At 42.4% G+C, this 19,087-nt stretch overlaps 2 protein-coding genes across 4 annotated transcripts in view; both read right to left on the reverse strand.

The window, feature by feature from the left end:
- Positions 1 to 899: 899 nt before the first annotated feature.
- ppp1r13l (protein phosphatase 1, regulatory subunit 13 like) overlaps positions 900 to 19,087 on the reverse strand; it is a 39,464-nt gene continuing 21,276 nt past the window's right edge. For all 3 annotated transcript variants that reach the window (XM_079674310.1, XM_079674308.1, XM_079674309.1), the window contains 5 exons: positions 18,467 to 18,598; positions 17,782 to 17,915; positions 7,065 to 7,231; positions 3,112 to 3,305; positions 900 to 1,969 (listed from right to left, as the gene is read on the reverse strand). In XM_079674310.1, coding sequence (XP_079530436.1) covers positions 1,934 to 1,969; positions 3,112 to 3,305; positions 7,065 to 7,231; positions 17,782 to 17,915; positions 18,467 to 18,598 — 663 coding nt within the window. In that variant the 3' untranslated portion in view covers positions 900 to 1,933. The remainder of the gene's footprint in view (positions 1,970 to 3,111; positions 3,306 to 7,064; positions 7,232 to 17,781; positions 17,916 to 18,466; positions 18,599 to 19,087) is intronic.
- On the reverse strand, positions 4,785 to 7,050 carry LOC307035227 (uncharacterized protein). Its single transcript, XM_079674311.1, has 2 exons — positions 4,860 to 7,050; positions 4,785 to 4,799 (listed from the first exon to the last, which is right to left on the reverse strand). The coding sequence occupies exon 1, from the start codon at positions 5,990 to 5,992 to the stop codon at positions 4,979 to 4,981; it is 1,014 nt and encodes a 337-aa protein (XP_079530437.1). The 5' UTR covers positions 5,993 to 7,050; the 3' UTR covers positions 4,785 to 4,799; positions 4,860 to 4,978.

Here is a 19,087-nt window from a genome sequence, read left to right on the forward strand (position 1 = left end):
CATCCCTCGCCATAAAACACGATGTCGCTATAACTCCTATGAAAATGTTCAAAAAGTGCTCAGACTTCACTTGTGTGCTAACAGTCCAGCCGTGAAGACATCTACGGGACAGTTTTGAGATTTCTTCAAATGTCGTTGCCATGGCAACACAATGCTCGCCTTGAAACACGGTTTTCTCATAACTTCAGTGAAACTGCTCCAAACGCCCCAAAACTTCACAGGTTTGGTAACGATGCAGCCATCAACGCATCTAAGCGTAGTATGCAGTGTCGACAAATGCCGTTGCCATGGCGACAGATCATTCGCCATCAAGTTAGTTCAGAAGTTTGCAGTTCAAATATTCTGCTGATTTTCAAAGCCTTTTTACTTTCTTTTCTTCTCTCATCACACATTCAAGCCCCCAGTGTTCATGTATCATTTCAATCTAAATTATTCACTTTCTTCTTACACATTACATTTCAGCATAGCAGTTTAGCATCAGATTTTCAGCACAAAGCATTCCCACTAGCAATTTCTTCAGGAATTGCATTCTCTAGTTTTTTGTTGTTATCTTTTATTTGCAAATCATCTTTAAACACTGTGTATTTTTATTATTATATTTATGATAAGCAAAAAAGTTATTATAGAACTTTTTTACAATCTGTATGAATTCATATATTTATTTTTTAAAACAGTCAATTTGTTTTTTTATTTGTATTTCAGTATATATTATATTTAAATAAAAAGTCAGCCAGTGAATTTAAGCAACATTTTATGTATTTTTTTTTAATCCTTTGTATGATTCAAAGCTCGAACCGTTTCAATTATTATTCTTATTTTATTTGTTTAATTGTTGTTTTTATTATTGTAAGCCATAAACACCAAGCTGTGACAAACAACATCCAAGGAAAGCAAGAAGATCTGAGATAGTTATTTATTTGTCTTTTTGTATTTTTTTTGTTTTGTGTCCCGTTAGAGGGGTTACAGGTTACAGCAGTCCCTAAAAGTGTTGATAAAAATACAAATGCATCAACAAACATTCATTTCATTCTACCCCTGTGAATGTGAAAACACGCACATCCACCAAACAAAAAACACTTTTAATGTCATAGAAAACATCTCTCTCTTCCAAAGAAATACGCTTATTTAAGGCAGGATTAAGAATCATGTACACGACGAGAACTAAGTAAATAAAAAATGAAGTTACGTTACTGCTGTGGCTGATTTAAAAAATGTAAAACTAAACATCGCTCTTTAAACTCTTCACAGGTTTGATTTCTTTCTCTGGATCCATTGGACAAACATTGATATGTACACAGAAAATATTTTAATAATATTATAAAATAAGCAGAATCGTTTTCACTTTTCAGTTTGACGCTTCTTTGACGACTCTCCTCCAGGAATGAGGAGGTTAATGTGTTAGAAGGAGCCCTTTTCTAAATGGAGCCACCATGGCTTGTTAACAGCGTACATTGACCTCTCTAAAGAACATCCACAGTTTGCCTTCTTATTCCCAACCAGGCAATGAGCCAGAAATGTCAACGCGGGACAGCAGGGAATCTGGCCTGCTCTCTAACATTTGGATAATAACAGTTGTACTAGAAATTATTTTCCTACAGCAGAGAGGATACAAACAATGTCTCGGATTTATCTTGGTCAGTGACGGCCGAATAAATACTTCTCCTGCAACTCTTCTCCACTGATGGATCCAAACCATCCCTCTCTCCTTTCGTAACCACACACACACACACACACACACACACACACACACACACACACACACACACACACACACACACACACACACACACACACACACACACACACACACACACACACACACACACACACACACACACACACACACACACACACACACACACACACACATCCTGACGCTGTTAGCTTCATTTTTTACAAGACAGTCCTCTGCACCAGTTTGACCGTCGTCAGCTTAGCAGAGAGATTTAGGTCGAACCTTCGGGAAGAGCTGAAAACAAGAAAAAAAAACGATTAAAGTTTTCTGATATGATTCAGGAAATCAATCCTGCCAACAGAAATAACCCTCCACAACAATTCTCCAATTTGGGTAACTATTCTCACTTCTGTACATACGTTGCTTTGATTTATTTGAAGCTAATGCAGTAATCGTCCAGTGGTTTGGCTTTGAGAAGTCTTATGTACTATCAGGATTTATTATTTTTGGAGTTTGTATCTTCATTGTTGAATGCATTTATTGTGAGTCACCCTCGATAAAAGCAACAACTAAATAAAATGTAATCTAATGTTATTTATTATTCTTAATTTTTCTGCATTATGGCGAGAGAATGCAGAGCTAAAGTCTTAATATTGTTTATGAATTGGTGTCTGGCAGTGCAAGGTGCTTCAGAGCCCATTTCACCAATGCTAAATTGGCCAAAATATTTCCACGACAGCGATGCCTTTAGTGCCTGAAAACAGTCCCCGGCCAACCTTGTCCATATGTTTTGGTCCTGTCCCATCAAACTGTCTTCTGGTCCAATCATTTTAAAACTATTGAACAGGCCCTCAACACAATTGTAGCCCCTAACCCCCTGGCTGCTTTATTCTGTGTCCCCCAATTCAGAGTGTGCCAACTACGACTCAGTGTGCCATCGCTTTCACAACCCTGCTGGCAAGAAGCTCCATCCTTCTTAAATGGAAACATGCCTCCCCCGACATATGACAGGTGGATACAGGAGCTCGATGCATTCAACTTGAAAAGATTCTCACTAAAATGATCTCAGAAATCCTTTCACAAAACCTGGATACTCATCCGAGGTAGCTCACTGAATGGAGAGAGAGACCCACACTCTTCCTTCCCCATGTTCCTTTTCAGCATATTACTTTGTCTTTTATATTTCTCCCATGTTGACTACAATATTGTTTTCTACTTTAGTTAATTGCTGTTTTTAATGTTTTCATTGATTGAGTATTTCATTGCTGTTTGTAATAGTTATTTGCTTTCATTACATGTTGTGACCATGACCAATAATGGGTGGAAGAGTGGATATTTTTAATTCTTTGAAAGATTACAATATAGACAAATGATCTTGTACTGAAAATTCTATGTTCAAATTGACATGTCTGTAAAAAACAGAATTGCCGTCTTACCCCAAAGTAGTTATTTGGAACGAAGCCCTCCCTGCCGCAGAGCGAGGCCCACCACCAGTCGGACCCCTCAGGTCTCTGCAGGATGGTGACCATGTCGGCCTCTTTGAAGCTCAGCTCATCGGCTAGCTGAGCCGGGTAGCTCCACAGAGCGTACAGCACCCCGCTGTTCTCCGTGCCCATGGCCTCCTCCACCCCTGGTGTCACAGGAGAGACAGGAGCAACATGCATTTATTATTAGGATCATTTTTGCGAGAGACAGAGTTGAAAGGGAATGACACGCGCAATGTAATTTATTTTATATATGTATTTACATTTCGGATTAAGGTTATTAATACAAGCTAAACATACTGTATTTCAATATATATAAAAAATATATTGAGAAAGTTTACTGTTGGAACTGAACTTTTTTACTTTTACTTAATGTAAGTATAATTTTGAATGCAGGCTTTTACTTGTAACTTAGTATTCTTAATTTACCATGGGTAAGTCTGTACAAATAATGTCACGATCTGTCTGTGTTGTGTTTTGTCTTGTCTAGATCTGTCTTTAGTTTTCTGTCTGCGTTCTGTCTTGTCTAGATCTGTCTTTGGTTTTCTGTCTGCGTTGTGTTTTGTCTTGTTTAGATCTGTCTGTGGTTCCCTGTCATTAGTTTCCCTGGTGTGTCTAATTTACCCGATTGTGTTCACCTGGTGTCCCTGTGTTTTCTCCTCCCTCATCACCTGTGTCTTGTTTGTATGATTAGTCTTGTGTGTATTTAAGTTCTGGTTTTTCTGTCTGTCTTTGTCGGTTCGTCTTGTGTAATGACTTGGTCTGCGGTGAGTGTTCTGTTCAGTCTTTGTTAAATAGTTTAGCCTTGAAATAAAGGAGTTATTTTTGTCACTTTAATCTGCATTTGGGTCCTGCTTCCTACACACATCGTAACATTACGAACCGACCAAAGATATGGGCCCAGCAGATCCGTTTGAGCAGTAACTATTTGATTATACCTTTTCTTTGTCTGCCTGTGCTCATCGATGGATGGGAGCGGTCAGGGTTCAGAAACGAGAGGCTGCTCTGGCAGATGCATGCAAGCTTACGATGAAGAATCAAGATTTGGTTAAATTCTTACCTGCCTGGCTTTTGGATTACCTCACGGTTTGTTTTCCTGATCCTGATCCCCAATTCCCTTTTTGATACCACACGCATCGGTGTGGTCCGTCTGGCGTCAGCCACTGCTTCTCACCCAGTGTTTGCTCCAGAACCGGTCCCAGCAGCCATGGTTCCGGCCCTGGTTCCGGCCCCAGCAGCCATGGTTCCGGCTTCAGTACTGGCCCCAGTAGCCATGGTCCCGGCTTCAGTACCGGCCCCAGTAGCCATGGTCCCGACTCCAGTTTCGGCTCCATGACTGGCTTACCGGCCAACGCCAGCTCCCCGAGTCCTGTCGGCGTACCGGCCGACTCCAGCACCTCGTCTCCTGTTGGCTGTTCAGCCGACGCCAGCTCCTCGAATCCTGTCGGCGTACCGGCCGACTCCAGCACCTCGTCTCCTGTTGGCTCTCCAGCCGACACCAGCTCCCCGTGTCCTGTCGGCGTACAAGTCCCCTCTCGAGTTCCCTCTCGAGTCATCTCTCAAGTCTCCTCTCGAGTCATCTCTCAAGTCTCCTCTCCAGTCACCTCTCGAGTTCCCTCTCAGGTCACCTCTCGAGTCCCCTCTCAAGTCCCCTCTCGAGTCCCCTCTCGAGTCCCCTCTCGAGTCCCCTCTCGAGTCACCTCTCGAGTCACCTCTCAAGTCACCGCTCGAGTTCCCTCTCGAGATCCTTCTCAAGTCACCTCTCAAGTCAACTCTCAAGTTTCCTCTCGAGTTCCCTCTCAAGCCCTCTCTCGAGTCCCTACTCATGTGCCGTTGGAGGTTCCGCTGGGGGTCCTGTTCCGTTGGAGGTCCCACCGACTACTCTTCTACCGGGGGTCCTGCCAATCCCTTGTCCTGTTCCGTTGGAGGTCCCGCCGACTACTCTCCTGCCGGGGGTCCTGTCAACCCTATGTCCTGTCCCGTTGGGGGTCCCGCCGACTACTCTCCTGCCGGGGGTCCTGCCAACCCTATGTCCTGTCCCGTTGGGGGTCCCGCTGACTACTCTCCTGCCGGGGGTCCTGCCAACCCTATGTCCTGTCCCGTTGGGGGTCCCGCTGACTACTCTCCTGCCGGGGGTCCTGCCAACCTTATGTCCTGTGCCGTTGGAGGTTCCGCTGGGGGTCCTGCCAAGCCTGTGTCCTGTCTTGTTGGAGGTCCCGCTGACGACTCTTCTGCCGGGGGTCCTGCCAACCCTGTGTCCTGTCTTGTTGGAGGTCCCGCTGACGACTCTTCTGCCGGGGGTCCTGCCAACCCTGTGTCCTGTTCCGTTGGAGGCCCCGCCATCTCCTGTCCTGCCGAGGGTCCTGCCAACTCCTGGTCCTGTTCCGTTGGGGGTTCCGCCGACAACTCTTCTGCCGGGGGTGCTGCCAACCCCTAGTCCTGTTCCGTTGGAGTCCCCGCCATAATCTGTCTCGCGGGGGGTCCTGCCAACTCCTGGTCCTCTTCCGTGGGGGATCCTGCCGAGGCCTATCCCTCCGGTTCCTTTTCGGCCGACACCGGGCTCTGTTCGGCCTCTGAGCTGTCTGGTTTTCGCCTTCGAGCCCGGCCTCCTGAGAGCCGCGGTCTTCGCCCTCGAGCCAGGCCCCCTGTGAGCCGCATTCTTCGCCCTCGAGCCCGGCCCCCTGAGGGCCATGGCCTTCGCCCTCGAGCCCGGCCTCCTGACTTTCCCGGCCGCGGTCCTCGCCTTCATGCTCGGCCCCCTGACTTTCCCGGCCGAGGTCCTCGCCCTCATGCTCGGCCCCCTGACTTTTCCGGCCGTGGTCCTCGCCCTCATGCTCGGCCCCCTGAATTCGCCCGCGGTGGCCTTCGCCCCTCCATAACCCCCACCTTGGACTCTGTCTTGCCCCCGGGCCGTCCGCCCGAGTCCCCCTTCTCGGCTTCTGCCTTGCCCCCGGGCCGTCAGCCCGAGATCCCTTCCTGGTCCTCTGCTGTGCACCTGGGCGGTCAGCTCAGTCCCATCCTCCTGACCCCCTCCACCCACCCTGGTGGCCTAGTGATGCGTCCCTCTTCCGGACCCCCTCCACCCACCCTGCTTGAGGTTTTGGACTTTTGTGGTTTTGTTTTGGGACATCTGGGATCCGTCCCTTGAGGGGGGAGTAATGTCACAATCTGTCTGTGTTGTGTTTTGTCTAGTCTAGATCTGTCTTTGGTTTTCTGTCTGCGTTGTGTCTTGTCTAGATCTGTCTCTGGTGTGTCTAATTTACCCGATTGTGTTCACCTGGTGTCCCTGTGTTTTCTCCTCCCTTCTGTCTTTCTTGGTCGGTTCGTCTTGTGTAATGACTTGGTCTGCGGTGAGTGTTCTGTTCAGTCTTTGTTAAATAGTTTAGCCTTGAAATAAAGGAGTTATTTTTGTCACTTTAATCTGCATTTGGGTCCTGCTTCCTACACACATCGTAACAAATAAACAGGGAGACGAGTGGTGTTTCTTGACCAAAGCAAGAAAACAGTTTTTTGAAAAAGCCTCAATCGGTGTAGCTATTTAATTTTCTTACATAAAAAGCCTGCCAGTAATATTTAGCAATATTTTTTTTTTTTTAAAGGCTTTATTTTATATAGGATGCAAATGCTAGGACACCAAAAATGTGCTAAATAAGAATAAAGTGTAAACATTGATCACACTGTGTCCTGTTGAGGGTCATTAATATAAAGTTTATCATGGGTATTTCAGCATCAGCTAATTGATATATTTGAAACTCAACTGTCATATTTACCAAGCAGATGGAAAGTTCAGAGCCCAGTAACTGTCAGACTATGTTTCTTTATGATTCATCCTATTATGTTTGACGTTTAGCATTTAATAGTGCTGTGTCACAGGGTGTGTGTGAGTGTAGGTGTTATTGCCTCACCTCTGAGGAAGGTCTCACACTCTTCATAGCCGACAGCGTAAGGATCACACTTCAGAGAGGAGGTGGCGCTGTCGCTCTCCGTCATGGCCATGACCGCCGCTCCGTTCCTCACCAGGAACTCACACAGGGGCCGGTCGTTACACGAGGCGGCGCAGTGCAGCGGGGTCCTGGGGGACAGAGAGATGGCAGTCAATACATGCAGGTGATAGCTGAGACACATTTTGTCGTCTTGGACAATGTCTCCCACCTACTCCATGACTCCAAAAGTCTCCATAGTGGAAGACTAATTTCACAATGTTGCCCCACAGAGCGCCAGACTTCACCATCAGCAGCTAAACTCCTTTAAAGTGAGCTATTTATTTATATATATATCTTTTCAATACTAATCCAACACTGTATATATTGTAATATGCCGAATGTTATATTTGCAGTATGATGTGCACATTTTAATTTTATATAAATATTTGTTTCTTTTCTAAATTAATTTTCTAGTTTTTGTAGATTTTACTCAAACGTTTATCTTTACATATTTTTATCTTTTTTGTATTCTTTTCTAAAATGAACAACAGTCTCAAAACCCAATTTCCCTCAGGATACATTTTTGTAGTATTCTGATTCTTGACTAAATAATTTTGCATACATGTGGAGGAAAAAAGTACGGAGCCCCTAAACGGACATGAAAAAAAACAGAGAGAAAAAAAAAAGTCAGGATAACGGGTTTGTATCTCGTGCACACGAGATACTAACTCGTGCGCACGAGAAACTAACCCGTTATCCTAACTTTATTTTTATTTTTTGAGAAAGTTACCGATGCACCAAGGAGGAAGTGGAACACACAGGAGACAACCATTTCACTGCAGACTGTTAGGCTAAGTTTACGTGGGGAAATGACAGTGCATACATTATTTGAGATATATTTCAAACTCAGACTTAATTTTATGGACATTTCGGCCAGGGGTGTAGAGCTATTTGTTTAAGCACCGGATTGGCAAAACAGGAGAGTGTGTAAACCAGTCTGCTTTGATCTATGAATTAATGTCCGTGACTCTAAGAGAACCTGCTGCACGCAGCTGTTTTAAAGGGAAACAAACACTCAGAACACACATACACACAGACCCAGTGGCGGACTGGCCATCGGGACGTTCGGGACGAATCCCAATGGGCCGGAACCGAAATGGGCCCGTTGGGCCATTAGGTCCACCGTTTCCCCGCAGCGAGGCTCCCCCCGTTGACAGTTCACTAGCCCCCCCCCCCCCCCGTTGACAGTTTACATGGGCTGGGCTGGGTGAGATTCCCGAGATGATTTTTAGTCCCAGTCCGCCCATCATGCGCCCTGGTGACCGGACATCTCCTTCATAAAACTAATAAAGGAGGGAGTAATCGGGCTGGTGTGTGTGTGTGTGTGTGTGTGTGTGTGTGTGTGTGTGTGTGTGTGTGTGTGTGTGTGTGTGTGTGTGTGTGTGTGTGTGTGTGTGTGTGTGTGTGTGTGTGTGTGTGTGTGTGTGTGTGTGTGTGTGTGTGTGTGTGGTTAAGACGTAACAGCCTGTGGTCACTCTTTATAGCTGTTCAATGAAGGTAAACACAGAGTAGGCGTAAGTAGTAGACCCTCCAGAAAAACGCGATTCTGCGATCGCAGAATTTACCGCATAATCAGCAAAACGGCGCAGATTTTTAAAAGGTCGCATATTTATCAAAAGGCCGCATAATCCCCGCATTTTTCCACACAAAGTTGAGGGGAAAAAAGTTAACTCGTCTTGACGTGACGTCATCAGCTCGCGCATCACAGAATGTAAACAACACTGTATAGAGTGAACGTGTGGAGCTCAGTCGAGAGAGAAAACACCAAGATGAAAAAATCTAATCCATCTCATTTACCGACGAACATTTCTGCTAAAGACCGGGCAAAGCAGTACCCCGATGTCTTTCACGAAAGTGGGGGGAAACTATTCTGCACTCCGTGCAACTGTGTGTTGGAGCATAAGAGAAAATCGACGGTGACGACCCACTTTGATTCATTCAAACATTCGAAAATGCTTTCTGCTGCTGCGGACAAGAAAGCCAAACAACTCACGTTCACCGAGGCATCAACCTCCAAAACGCTTTCGAGGGCTACAAGAAACGAAGTGAGTAGCCTACAAGATTGAAGCTGGTCAGATAACGAACGAGTAAATGAAAACAGAATGAGGCGGAGAAGTGTGTGTGTGTGTGTGTGGGGGGGGGGGTGGCGGGGGGGTGTGTGAGATTAAAATAGCCCAATTGCTTTTACAATAAATAAACATTGAATGTGTTTAATTGAATAGTACAGTCGTTTAACGTTAGTGGCAGGTTGTGTGTGAGAGAATAAATAAGACAGCCCAATATTTTTAAAAATTGTTATTCTTTTTCCCCGCATATTTAGCATATTTCGCAACTTTCCGCATATTTCGCAACTTCCCGCAATTTCACCGCATAAAATCACATAAAAACCCTGCATGTTTAATCGCATAATCAAGGATTTTTGCCCGCATAATCAAGGATTTTTGCCCGCATAATCAAGGATTTTTGCCCGCGTTTTTCTGGAGGGTCTAAAGTAGGTGCGGAAGAGCTCTTTGAGCGCTGGAGCTGCTCTTCTCTGAGTTACACCTCCCGCTGCCTCCTGGAGTGACCACACACCCCTGGCCGAAATGTCCTTAAAGTGAAGTCTGAGTACGAAATATATCTCAAACAATGTATGAACTTTCATTTCCCCACGTAAACATAACTGTCTGCAATGAAATGGTTGTCTCCTGTGCGCACGCAAAACTTTCTCGTGCGCACGCAAAACTTTCTCGTGCGCACGAGATACAAACCCGTTATCCTGACTTTTTTTAATCTGTTTTTTATTTCTTTTCCATGTCCCTTTAGGGGCTCCGTAGGAAAAAAGGTTTTTAAAAGGATCAAACATGGAACTATTAAAATAACTATTTTAAGATTTAAAAAAGTCCATAAATAATGTGAAAAATTACCATGAAAAAGATAGACAAATTAAATAACGTGGCTTTGAACAGAAATGTGTAAAATACACAGTAGAACTGGCAAGGTGAACAGTATTTTTCGCAAGAGGAACAAACCTAGTAGTAGAAGAAGTATCGTAAAATGTGAATACATAAATAGTTAATTACCTGGAATTTGTTCTTAACTACTGTACTACATCACTACAACACACACAGTTACAGACAAATAGCTACTGCACTTCTTTATTTAGTGGGAATGCTGTTAACAGCATTCCAACTAACTGTTCTTCTACGGACGAAATTTGTATTATTATTCCGCCGGGTTATTTTGGCCCTCTTCTCCTCCCGCATTGAACATCGCAGAAACTCCGTTCAAACATCAAAACGTTCAGCTCGGTCGGGAATCGATTGTTATTACTTTTCTCATTCATAACTTTCATAATTCCAGAGATACATCCCATAATACATCAAATCTTTAACATTGAAGTCAATGGAGGAAATCTTCAACTTCAACAAATCTTCATGCGACTTCAACTGCTAACTGTTCATTCATACTTTCACTCAGAAACCTCATTCCAACTTTAAAATGTTACACATCTTTCTGACATTATTCGTGTAGAACAACTTTTAAATCTGATTTTTACTTTTAGAGATATTAAACATTGTTCAGATCTTGTTTTAGAGATTTTCTTCACATTTTAACATTAACTAGAGTGCGTGATGTCACAGCTAGAGTGGAGGACAGCTTGAAATTCACATTCATATATTTTTTTAACTGCCATAATTCCCAAACCCTACATTCCTGAGACACAATTTATCATGACAAAGGTAGGAAAACATCTCGTAGCTTGAAAAATGACAAATAATTAAGCAAAAAATAATTAAACAAAATGCTTTTTGAGGGCATGAAGTGACAAAAACGTTCAACATTCCTCCATTAAACCCCGTTGTAATTTCAGGCAGATATTTCCTCACGGTAGCAGCCGCACACCTTTAGTTAAACTGCCAAAAAGGCCACATTATTAACCCGAAACTACACAAAAATTACACTTCAGATACTCAACTTCCTTGACATACTTCACGTTTTGAAATTTCACATCTGTTAAGGTTCTTCCACAAAACGTTCACATGTAAGAGGTTCATCTCCCATTCAGAACAATGAAGCCTTTGAAGTCTAGGCACCTCGTTAGCTCAACTATAAACACCTGTGCAATGGAACACGATGATGACATCACTCCGACTGACAGCAGTCTTGTTCTTCTTCTTCTTTTCTTTAATGGCGAATCGCTTCCACTTGGAGCATATATCGCCACCTACTGTTGAGTTATTACATGTTCATATTAAATCCTTATCCTCAGACCAGTGCTTTTGAGGAATTTGAAGATCAGCTTGTTTGCTTCATTTCTTGATTTACTTTCATATATTGCCTTGAAATCCATGTCCTTGATGTTAAGTTGTTCCAGTGCAGTTTTCAGAATGAATCTTTGTCTGTTATAATCCGGGCAGCTAAAAAATACATGATGTATTGTCTCTGGTTGTTGGCAACCATCACAATTGCCATTTGGATGTTTTCCAATCAGATGCAGTGATGAGTTTAGTCCAGAGTGTCCCAATTTTATCCTGCTGTTAATGCTCTGTTCTCTTTTACTACTCCCCCACGTGCTTCCTGTTCCTACTTCCCTTTGTATCTGATATAAATGTCTTCCTTTGGTGTTACTGTCCCATAGTTTTTGCCATTGTTGCTTGATAACCACTTTTGTAAAAGATTTGACTTCTGCTCTAGTGATGGGTACCATAATATCAATCTGGTTTGCTTTCAAACCACATTTTGCCAGTTGATCCACTACTTCATTCCCTCTAATACCCACATGCGCTGGAACCCACACAAATTGAACAACAATTCCCAGATGAACTAACCTAAACATGCTTTGTAAAATTTCATGTAAAATATCCTGACGACATTCTGAAGAGAAGTTGTTTATACTCTCCAGAGCTGCACTGGAGTCAGAGCAAATGACCACTCGCATTGGCTGTATTTCCTCTACCCACTGAAGTGCTAGAGAGATAGCCATCATCTCTACTGTATATACTGCAATGTGATCACTTGTACGCTTTCCCACTTTGACTTTTAACTCAGGAACATAAAATGCACAACTAGTTAGACCATTTTCTGGATTTTTGGATCCATCAGTAAATATTTTTATAAACTGCCCATATTGTTCATGTAGAACAGTGTTCACATAAGCCTGTACATTGAATTTGTTTTTCATTGAATGTACCCGTTTCACTAGTGACAAATCTACTATAGGTTGAGGTAGCAACCATGGTGGAAAAGCTGATAACAACACCGTCGGACTAATATTCCATTCTTTAACTTTGAATTCCTTACATATTTCCGAAACACAAAAACTAAAACTTTCTTTTTTATTTTGTTACTTTCCCAACTTGTTTGTACAGTTTGTTTAGTAGGGTGATTATCTTTATGACCCTGTAGATTTGCCCAGTAATTAACAATTAACTGCTTTCTCCTCAAAGAAATAGGTACTTCTCCGACCTCTACCTGAAGTGCCGACACTGGTGTAGATCTTACTGCCCCACAGCATATCCTTAGTGCTTGTGCCTGGACTCTATCTAATTTTTTAAGAGAAGAATATGCAGCTGACCCATACACTATTAGTCCGTATTCTATGGCTGATCTTATTAAGGCCGTGTATACGTTCCTCAAAGCAGCTTTATCAGCCCCCCACTTAGTGCCTGCCAAGCACCTCATAACATTTAAAACGCTTTTACATTTATCTACTACCTTATCAATGTGAGTTCTCGATGTGACTCTCTCGTCCAACCATATTCCCAGAAATTTAAATGTCTTCACTTTCTTTAGATCTTGTCCATAAAGTTTTAACCTAACCTCCTCACCTATCCTTTTCCTCGTAAAAAATAAAGTTTCAGTTTTTTCCACCGACAATCTAAACCCCCATGTCAGAGACCAGCTTTCAATTTCCGTAATGGCTTCCTGAATCTTAGCTACAATATATTTTACATTTCTGCCCCTTTTCCAAATAGCTCCATCATCTGCAAAAAGTGACTTACCAATATCAGATCCTACTTGTGTATATATATAATTGATCATGATAGAAAATAAAAGAGGACTGATGACACTCCCCTGCGGGGTTCCATTTTCAACTTCATGCCTGCGAGAATATGACTTGCCAACTCGGACTCTGATGGCACGGCCAAACAAAAAATCCATAATCCAATTATATACATTACCTCCCAGACCCATAATGTCCAGTTTTATTAATAATCCTTCCTTCCACATCATATCGTAAGCTTTTTCCACATCAAAGAATACAGCTACAACACACTCCTTGTTCGCTTGGGCTTTCCTGACTTCAGACTCCAGGCACAGCAGTGGATCTAAAGTACTCCGCCCTCTTCTAAACTCACTCCGATAAGGAGTCACTAGTTCATTTTTCTCAATATAGTATGTTAGCCTTTATGTTATCATTCTTTCCATAACTTTACACAAGTGCGATGTCAGAGCTATAGGTCTATAACTGCCTGGACTGGCTGGATCTTTCCCAGGTTTCCTAATAGGAATAATGACTGACTCTTTCCATATTATTGGCAGCTTCCCTTTCTCCCAGATCTTATTTTACATCTCCAGCAGCTTTCCTAATGCAAAATCACTTAATTTGATCAACATTATATAACATACATTATCTTTCCCAGGAGCAGTCATTTTACACTTACTTAATGCTCTTCTCAACTCTTGAATAGAGAAAGGTATATTTACAACACTCTGCGACGAATGTCTTTCTTCATATAAATTAGGATGCTCATCTAACACTTCCTGCCTCCTGATCTTACCTTCTTCTGTCAAATTTTCCGAAGAATGAACTTTGACAAAATTTTCAGCTAGAATTTCTGCCTTCTCCAAAGCACCAGTGGCAACTTCCCCTCCAATCTCTAATACTGGCAGGTTACTCTGATGTCTTATTCCCCTCATTTTCTTAATCATTCCCCATACTTTATCTAATGGTGTAGTTCTCCCAATACTTGAACAGAATCCTCTCCAACACTCACTTTTTGCTCTTTTAACAATGTTCCTTACCTGAGCCTTTGCCTTTTTATATTCTAATAAATTATGTAATGAATGTGTCTTTCTTAGCTTTCCAAACAGCCTGATTTTGTTTCGGATTGCATCATTACAGTCTTTGTTCCACCACGGTACCATCTTAACACATTTACCAAGTTTCCCAGTTTTATTCCCAATAGTTTGATTAGCGCTTTTAATTATATTTGAAGTAAATTGCTCATTTATTTCATCAATACTTTCTGCCATATCAATCTGATCCAATTCATTATCGCACAATTTAGCAAACATCTCCCAATTTGCTTTAGAAAAAGTCCATCTCATGATACCGTCTAGCTCAACCACATGATTTATATCAAACTTGATTATAATCGGAAGATGATCACTCCCAATACTGTTATTTGCCAATACTTCCCAACTGCTACCAGAAGCTAATTCACTTGTTACAAGAGTTAGGTCGATCGCAGACTCTGTTCCATCTCTAAAATTGATCCTTGTACCTTTCCCATTATTTAAACAAACTGATTCCTTTGCCTCCATTAAATCCTCCACCACCTGTCCGTTGTAATCTGTTGATCTCCCTCCCCACATTGTATTATGTGCATTAAAATCACCACACCATATTATTTCATTTCCTTGCCAAAGACTGTCTAATTCCTCTATTTTGAGTTTATTACATGGATTATAAAAATTCAGGACACTAATTTTCCTTTTATTAATCCAAACTTCTACACCGACTATTTCTAAATCATGACTGTTCTTAAAAGTTAGCTTACTATAAGACATGACTTCTCTGATAAAGATTGCACATCCCCCTCCCTGGCCATCATTTCTATCTTGTCTTATAGCAGTATATCCCCCAATTATGAAGTCCAAATGAGTCTTCAGCCATGTTTCTTGAATATAAATAACGTCTGGTTTTTCTTTTAACTGATATATATAGGCCTTGAATTCTTGTCCATTTGCAATAAGGCTTCTAGCATTCCATTGCAGAATGAGAAAAAACATTCATCTACTCACTAATCTGTGAATCATCATTATTGGTGGCTAGCATTTCATGTATAATTTCAACGGTTAGATCCTTTATCCCCAAAAATTCACCTGCTGCTTCCACTATTGTTTTCAGTCTTGACCTCTTTTTTGTCTGTTGTAAAGCAACATTCACCACTTTTCCAATAAAGGCCACAAATTTGTACTTATTAACAATCAATGCATCCTCTCCTATCACACACTTATGTGAACACTTTGTGGAGCTTTCCTTTGCCTGTGGAAGTTTGGGAAAATCTTTTGAAGAGAACATACTTGATGCTACTTGGGATTTCCTAGCTATGTTTAGTGAAACCTTTTCTGTTGCTTCAGCATATGAGAATTTATTTTGCACTTTGTATCTCTGCACCTCCTTGGCCTTTTTCTGCACTTCACAGCCCTGATACGCAGCACTATGTTCCCCATCACAGTTACAACATTTCACCTGAGCACCTGCAGTACAACTACCATATTCATGTTCCCCCGCACATGTTGGACACCTGGGCTTAGTTGCTTTGCACTTGTCTGCCACATGCCCAAACCTTTGGCACTTAAAGCACCACAGAGGTTTAGGGATGAATTCTCTTACTGGAAAGCTCATGCAACCGATCATTATCTTCTGTTGTATTGTTTCTTCAAACTGAAGAAGAACAGACAAACTATCCACTATCTTACCTTGATACCTAGTAGGAAGACGCTTTACTACAGTCACTTTCCCCCCTTTAATTTCCTTCTTGAGTTCTTCTATGCCTATTTCTATGGGAACTCCACTGATAACTCCAAGTATTTTCCGATTTGCTCCAGGAACATGGCATTTAATTCGAACTTCATTCAGGGTCTTCATTTTCAGTAACTTTTCCTGTTGTCTTGCATTAATCAACTCAACCAACATCCGTCCTTTGCTCAGAAATCTTGCTTGTTTTATCGATCCAATTTCTTTGTGAATTGCTTTAGTCAGGGCCACTGGATGTAGCTTAGCTGCGGATTGCTCACCAAACTCCACAATCACTTTCCACTCTTCATTCTCAATCCTTTTCTTTACTCTCTTCAATTCATTCTGCGAATCAGATTCACTAAGACATGTCTATCTTCTTTCTTGAAGTCTTTTTCCTTACTTCATTCCATCCTCCTTCAGATGCACTTTCCATATCCTCCTCTCCAGGACTCAAAGAAGCCATTCCACCAGCTGCTCTCAATCTCGCACTCACTTCAACGTTCACTCCTATCTCTATCTACTCAGTCTCAGCACTTGTCCAAGGGATCAGCCGTGTCCCCTGACAGCAGTCAGTTCTAACTGTTCATTTCATACTCACACACACACACACACACACACACACACACACACACACACACACACACACACACACCACACACACACACACACACACACACACACACACACACACACACACACACACACACACACACACACACACACACACACACACACACACACACACACACACACACACACACACACACACACACACACACACACACACACACTCTCTCTCTCTCTCTCTCTCTCACAAACTCTCTCTCTCTCTCTCTCTGCCACACTGGTCCATGCGTCAACAGCTCGACGCCAAATGTGTGCTAACAATCCAGCCGTGAAGACATCTACGAGACAGTTTTGAGATTTTTTCAAATGCCCTCGCCATGAAACATGATGTCGCTGTAAGTCCAATGGACACGGTCCAATCGTCCCCCAATCTTCACTTGTATATCACCAGTCCATGCCTCAACAGCTCTACGCCAAATCTGAAATCTCACCATATGCCGTTTCCATGGAAACGCATCCCTCGCCATAAAACATGATGTCACTATAAGTCCAATGGACACGGTCCAATCGTCCCCCAATCTTCACTTGTATATCAACGGTCCATGCCTCAACAGCTTTACGACAAATCTGAGATCTCACCATATGCCGTTTCCATCCCTCGCCATAAAACATGATGTCGCTATAACTCCTATGAAAATGTTCAAAAAGTGCTCAAACTTCACATGTGTGCTAACAGTCCAGCCGTAAATACATCTACGGGACAGTTTTGAGATTTCTTCAAATGCCGTTGCCATGGCAACACAATGCTCGCCTTGAAACACGGTTTTCTCATAACTTCAGTGAAACTGCTCCAAATGCCCCAAAACTTCAAAGGTTTGGTAACGATGCAGCCATCAACACATCTAAGCGTAGTATGCGGTGTCGACAAATGCCGTTGCCATGGCGACAGATCATTCGCCATCAAGTTAGCTCAGAAGTTTGCAGTTCAAATATTCTGCTGATTTTTAAAGCCTTTTTACTTTATTTTCTTCTCTCATCACACATTCAAGCCCCCAGTGTTCATGTATCATTTCAATCTAAATTCTTCACTTTCTTCTTACACATTACATTTCAGCATAGCAGTTTAGCGTCAGATTTTCAGCATAAAGCATTCCCACTAGTTTGACTTGTTGTTGATATGGGCATGACAGGCTTTTTTTATTTCGTTGTACCTGGTGCAATGACAATAATCTTTTTTTATTATATTCCTTTCTATTCCATTCTACTCTATTCTACTAGAATAAATGTTCATTCCACCACTGGAGAGAGGAAATAGATGTTAAATAATGTCCAGATATTTACCAGCCGTGACTGTCTGGAGCGCTGACATTGGCTCCAATACGAACCAGGAAGTCCACCACGTTGTAATGGCCGCCGCAGATGGCATTGTGAAGGGCGGTGATGCCTTCATCGTTGGGTTGGCTGGGGTCGCTCATCTATGGAAAACATTTCTCATCAGCCTCTCTCTATTGTTACTGACTTTATCCTGGTTTCAAAACGACTTGCTCCTAACCCCCAACTTGCTCAAATAGAAGTATATCTGTTGTACTGCGAGTGACTCTCAGTCGAATGTATTTCTGTATAAATAAGAAGCAGCAGGGAGGTGTCAAAAGAAAAGGAAAGCAGTGTCAGCAAACATTGCCGAAAGATAAATATCACATATTCTTAAGGGCTTCCTAAAGTCGAAATCCAGAACTGGAGCACCAACTTTTGCACTAGAATTTGCTTTCTTAGTTTCCACTGGTTTGAAGAAGTTTGTCCAAGAAAATAATTCCGCATATGTAAAATAAGCACCAATATGTTTCCTGCAATTCTGTTTAAGTTCTAGTGAGACATGTCTAATTGTTGTTTTTTCCTGAATCAGCTATGTTTGTTGCAATGAGTTTAATATATTGGGTACATGTGAGGTATAACTGTGAGTAATAGTAGCAGCAGAGTAGTTCAAGTTGCAGTATTTACAATCAGGCATATTCATTTACACACACACCTCCTGCACGGCCTTCTGCACCGTCTCCAGTTCTCCGACCAGCGACCCGTCCAGCAGCAGGACCAGCGGGCTGAGGCGGGCTCGCCTCCCAGAACTCTTGTGCTTGGGTCGCCGCAGGATGGAATGGTAGAGCTGGAGAGAGAAACAGAAGGAAGAGATCATCAATCACATGGGTTTCAGAACCTAATGCAAAATATGCGGTTTTTATTGAGAATTATTGCAATGTAAGTCCACTAGCATGTTTAAATGCCATTACACGGTGTAGAAAGCGCATTGTTTCAGGGTTATTTAAGAACTGGATTCTGATTGGGCAATTTGGACATTCAGCTGTCTGATTTTTTTCGATAGCAGACTGTTGGTAAGGATCACTGATCAAGTGACTTTGTGCAGTAATATTAATCCGCAAAAAGAAGTATGATACGTTTAACGTCAATACCATAGTTTTCTGTTCCTCGATTATACGTTATATATGTGTGAAGAGCTTGAAACAAGAAAATAAAGAATAACAACAAAACAGTGCAAGAGAGAGAAAGAGTTTAAAGACTTAGAGAGCTGTGGGACAGAGAAATCAGCGGAAGAAGACAGACAGGAAGTAGACACTAAAGGGAACAACAGAAGAAG

The sequence above is a fragment of the Notothenia rossii genome, assembly GCF_949606895.1.
Source record: "Notothenia rossii genome assembly, chromosome: 4".
NCBI lineage: Eukaryota > Metazoa > Chordata > Actinopteri > Perciformes > Nototheniidae > Notothenia > Notothenia rossii.

Excerpts from the sequence above, each read along its gene's own strand:
- LOC307035227 (XM_079674311.1), bottom strand. The coding sequence starts at position 5,992 with ATGAGGGCGAGGACCACGGCCGGAAAAGTCAGGGGGCCGAGCATGAGG.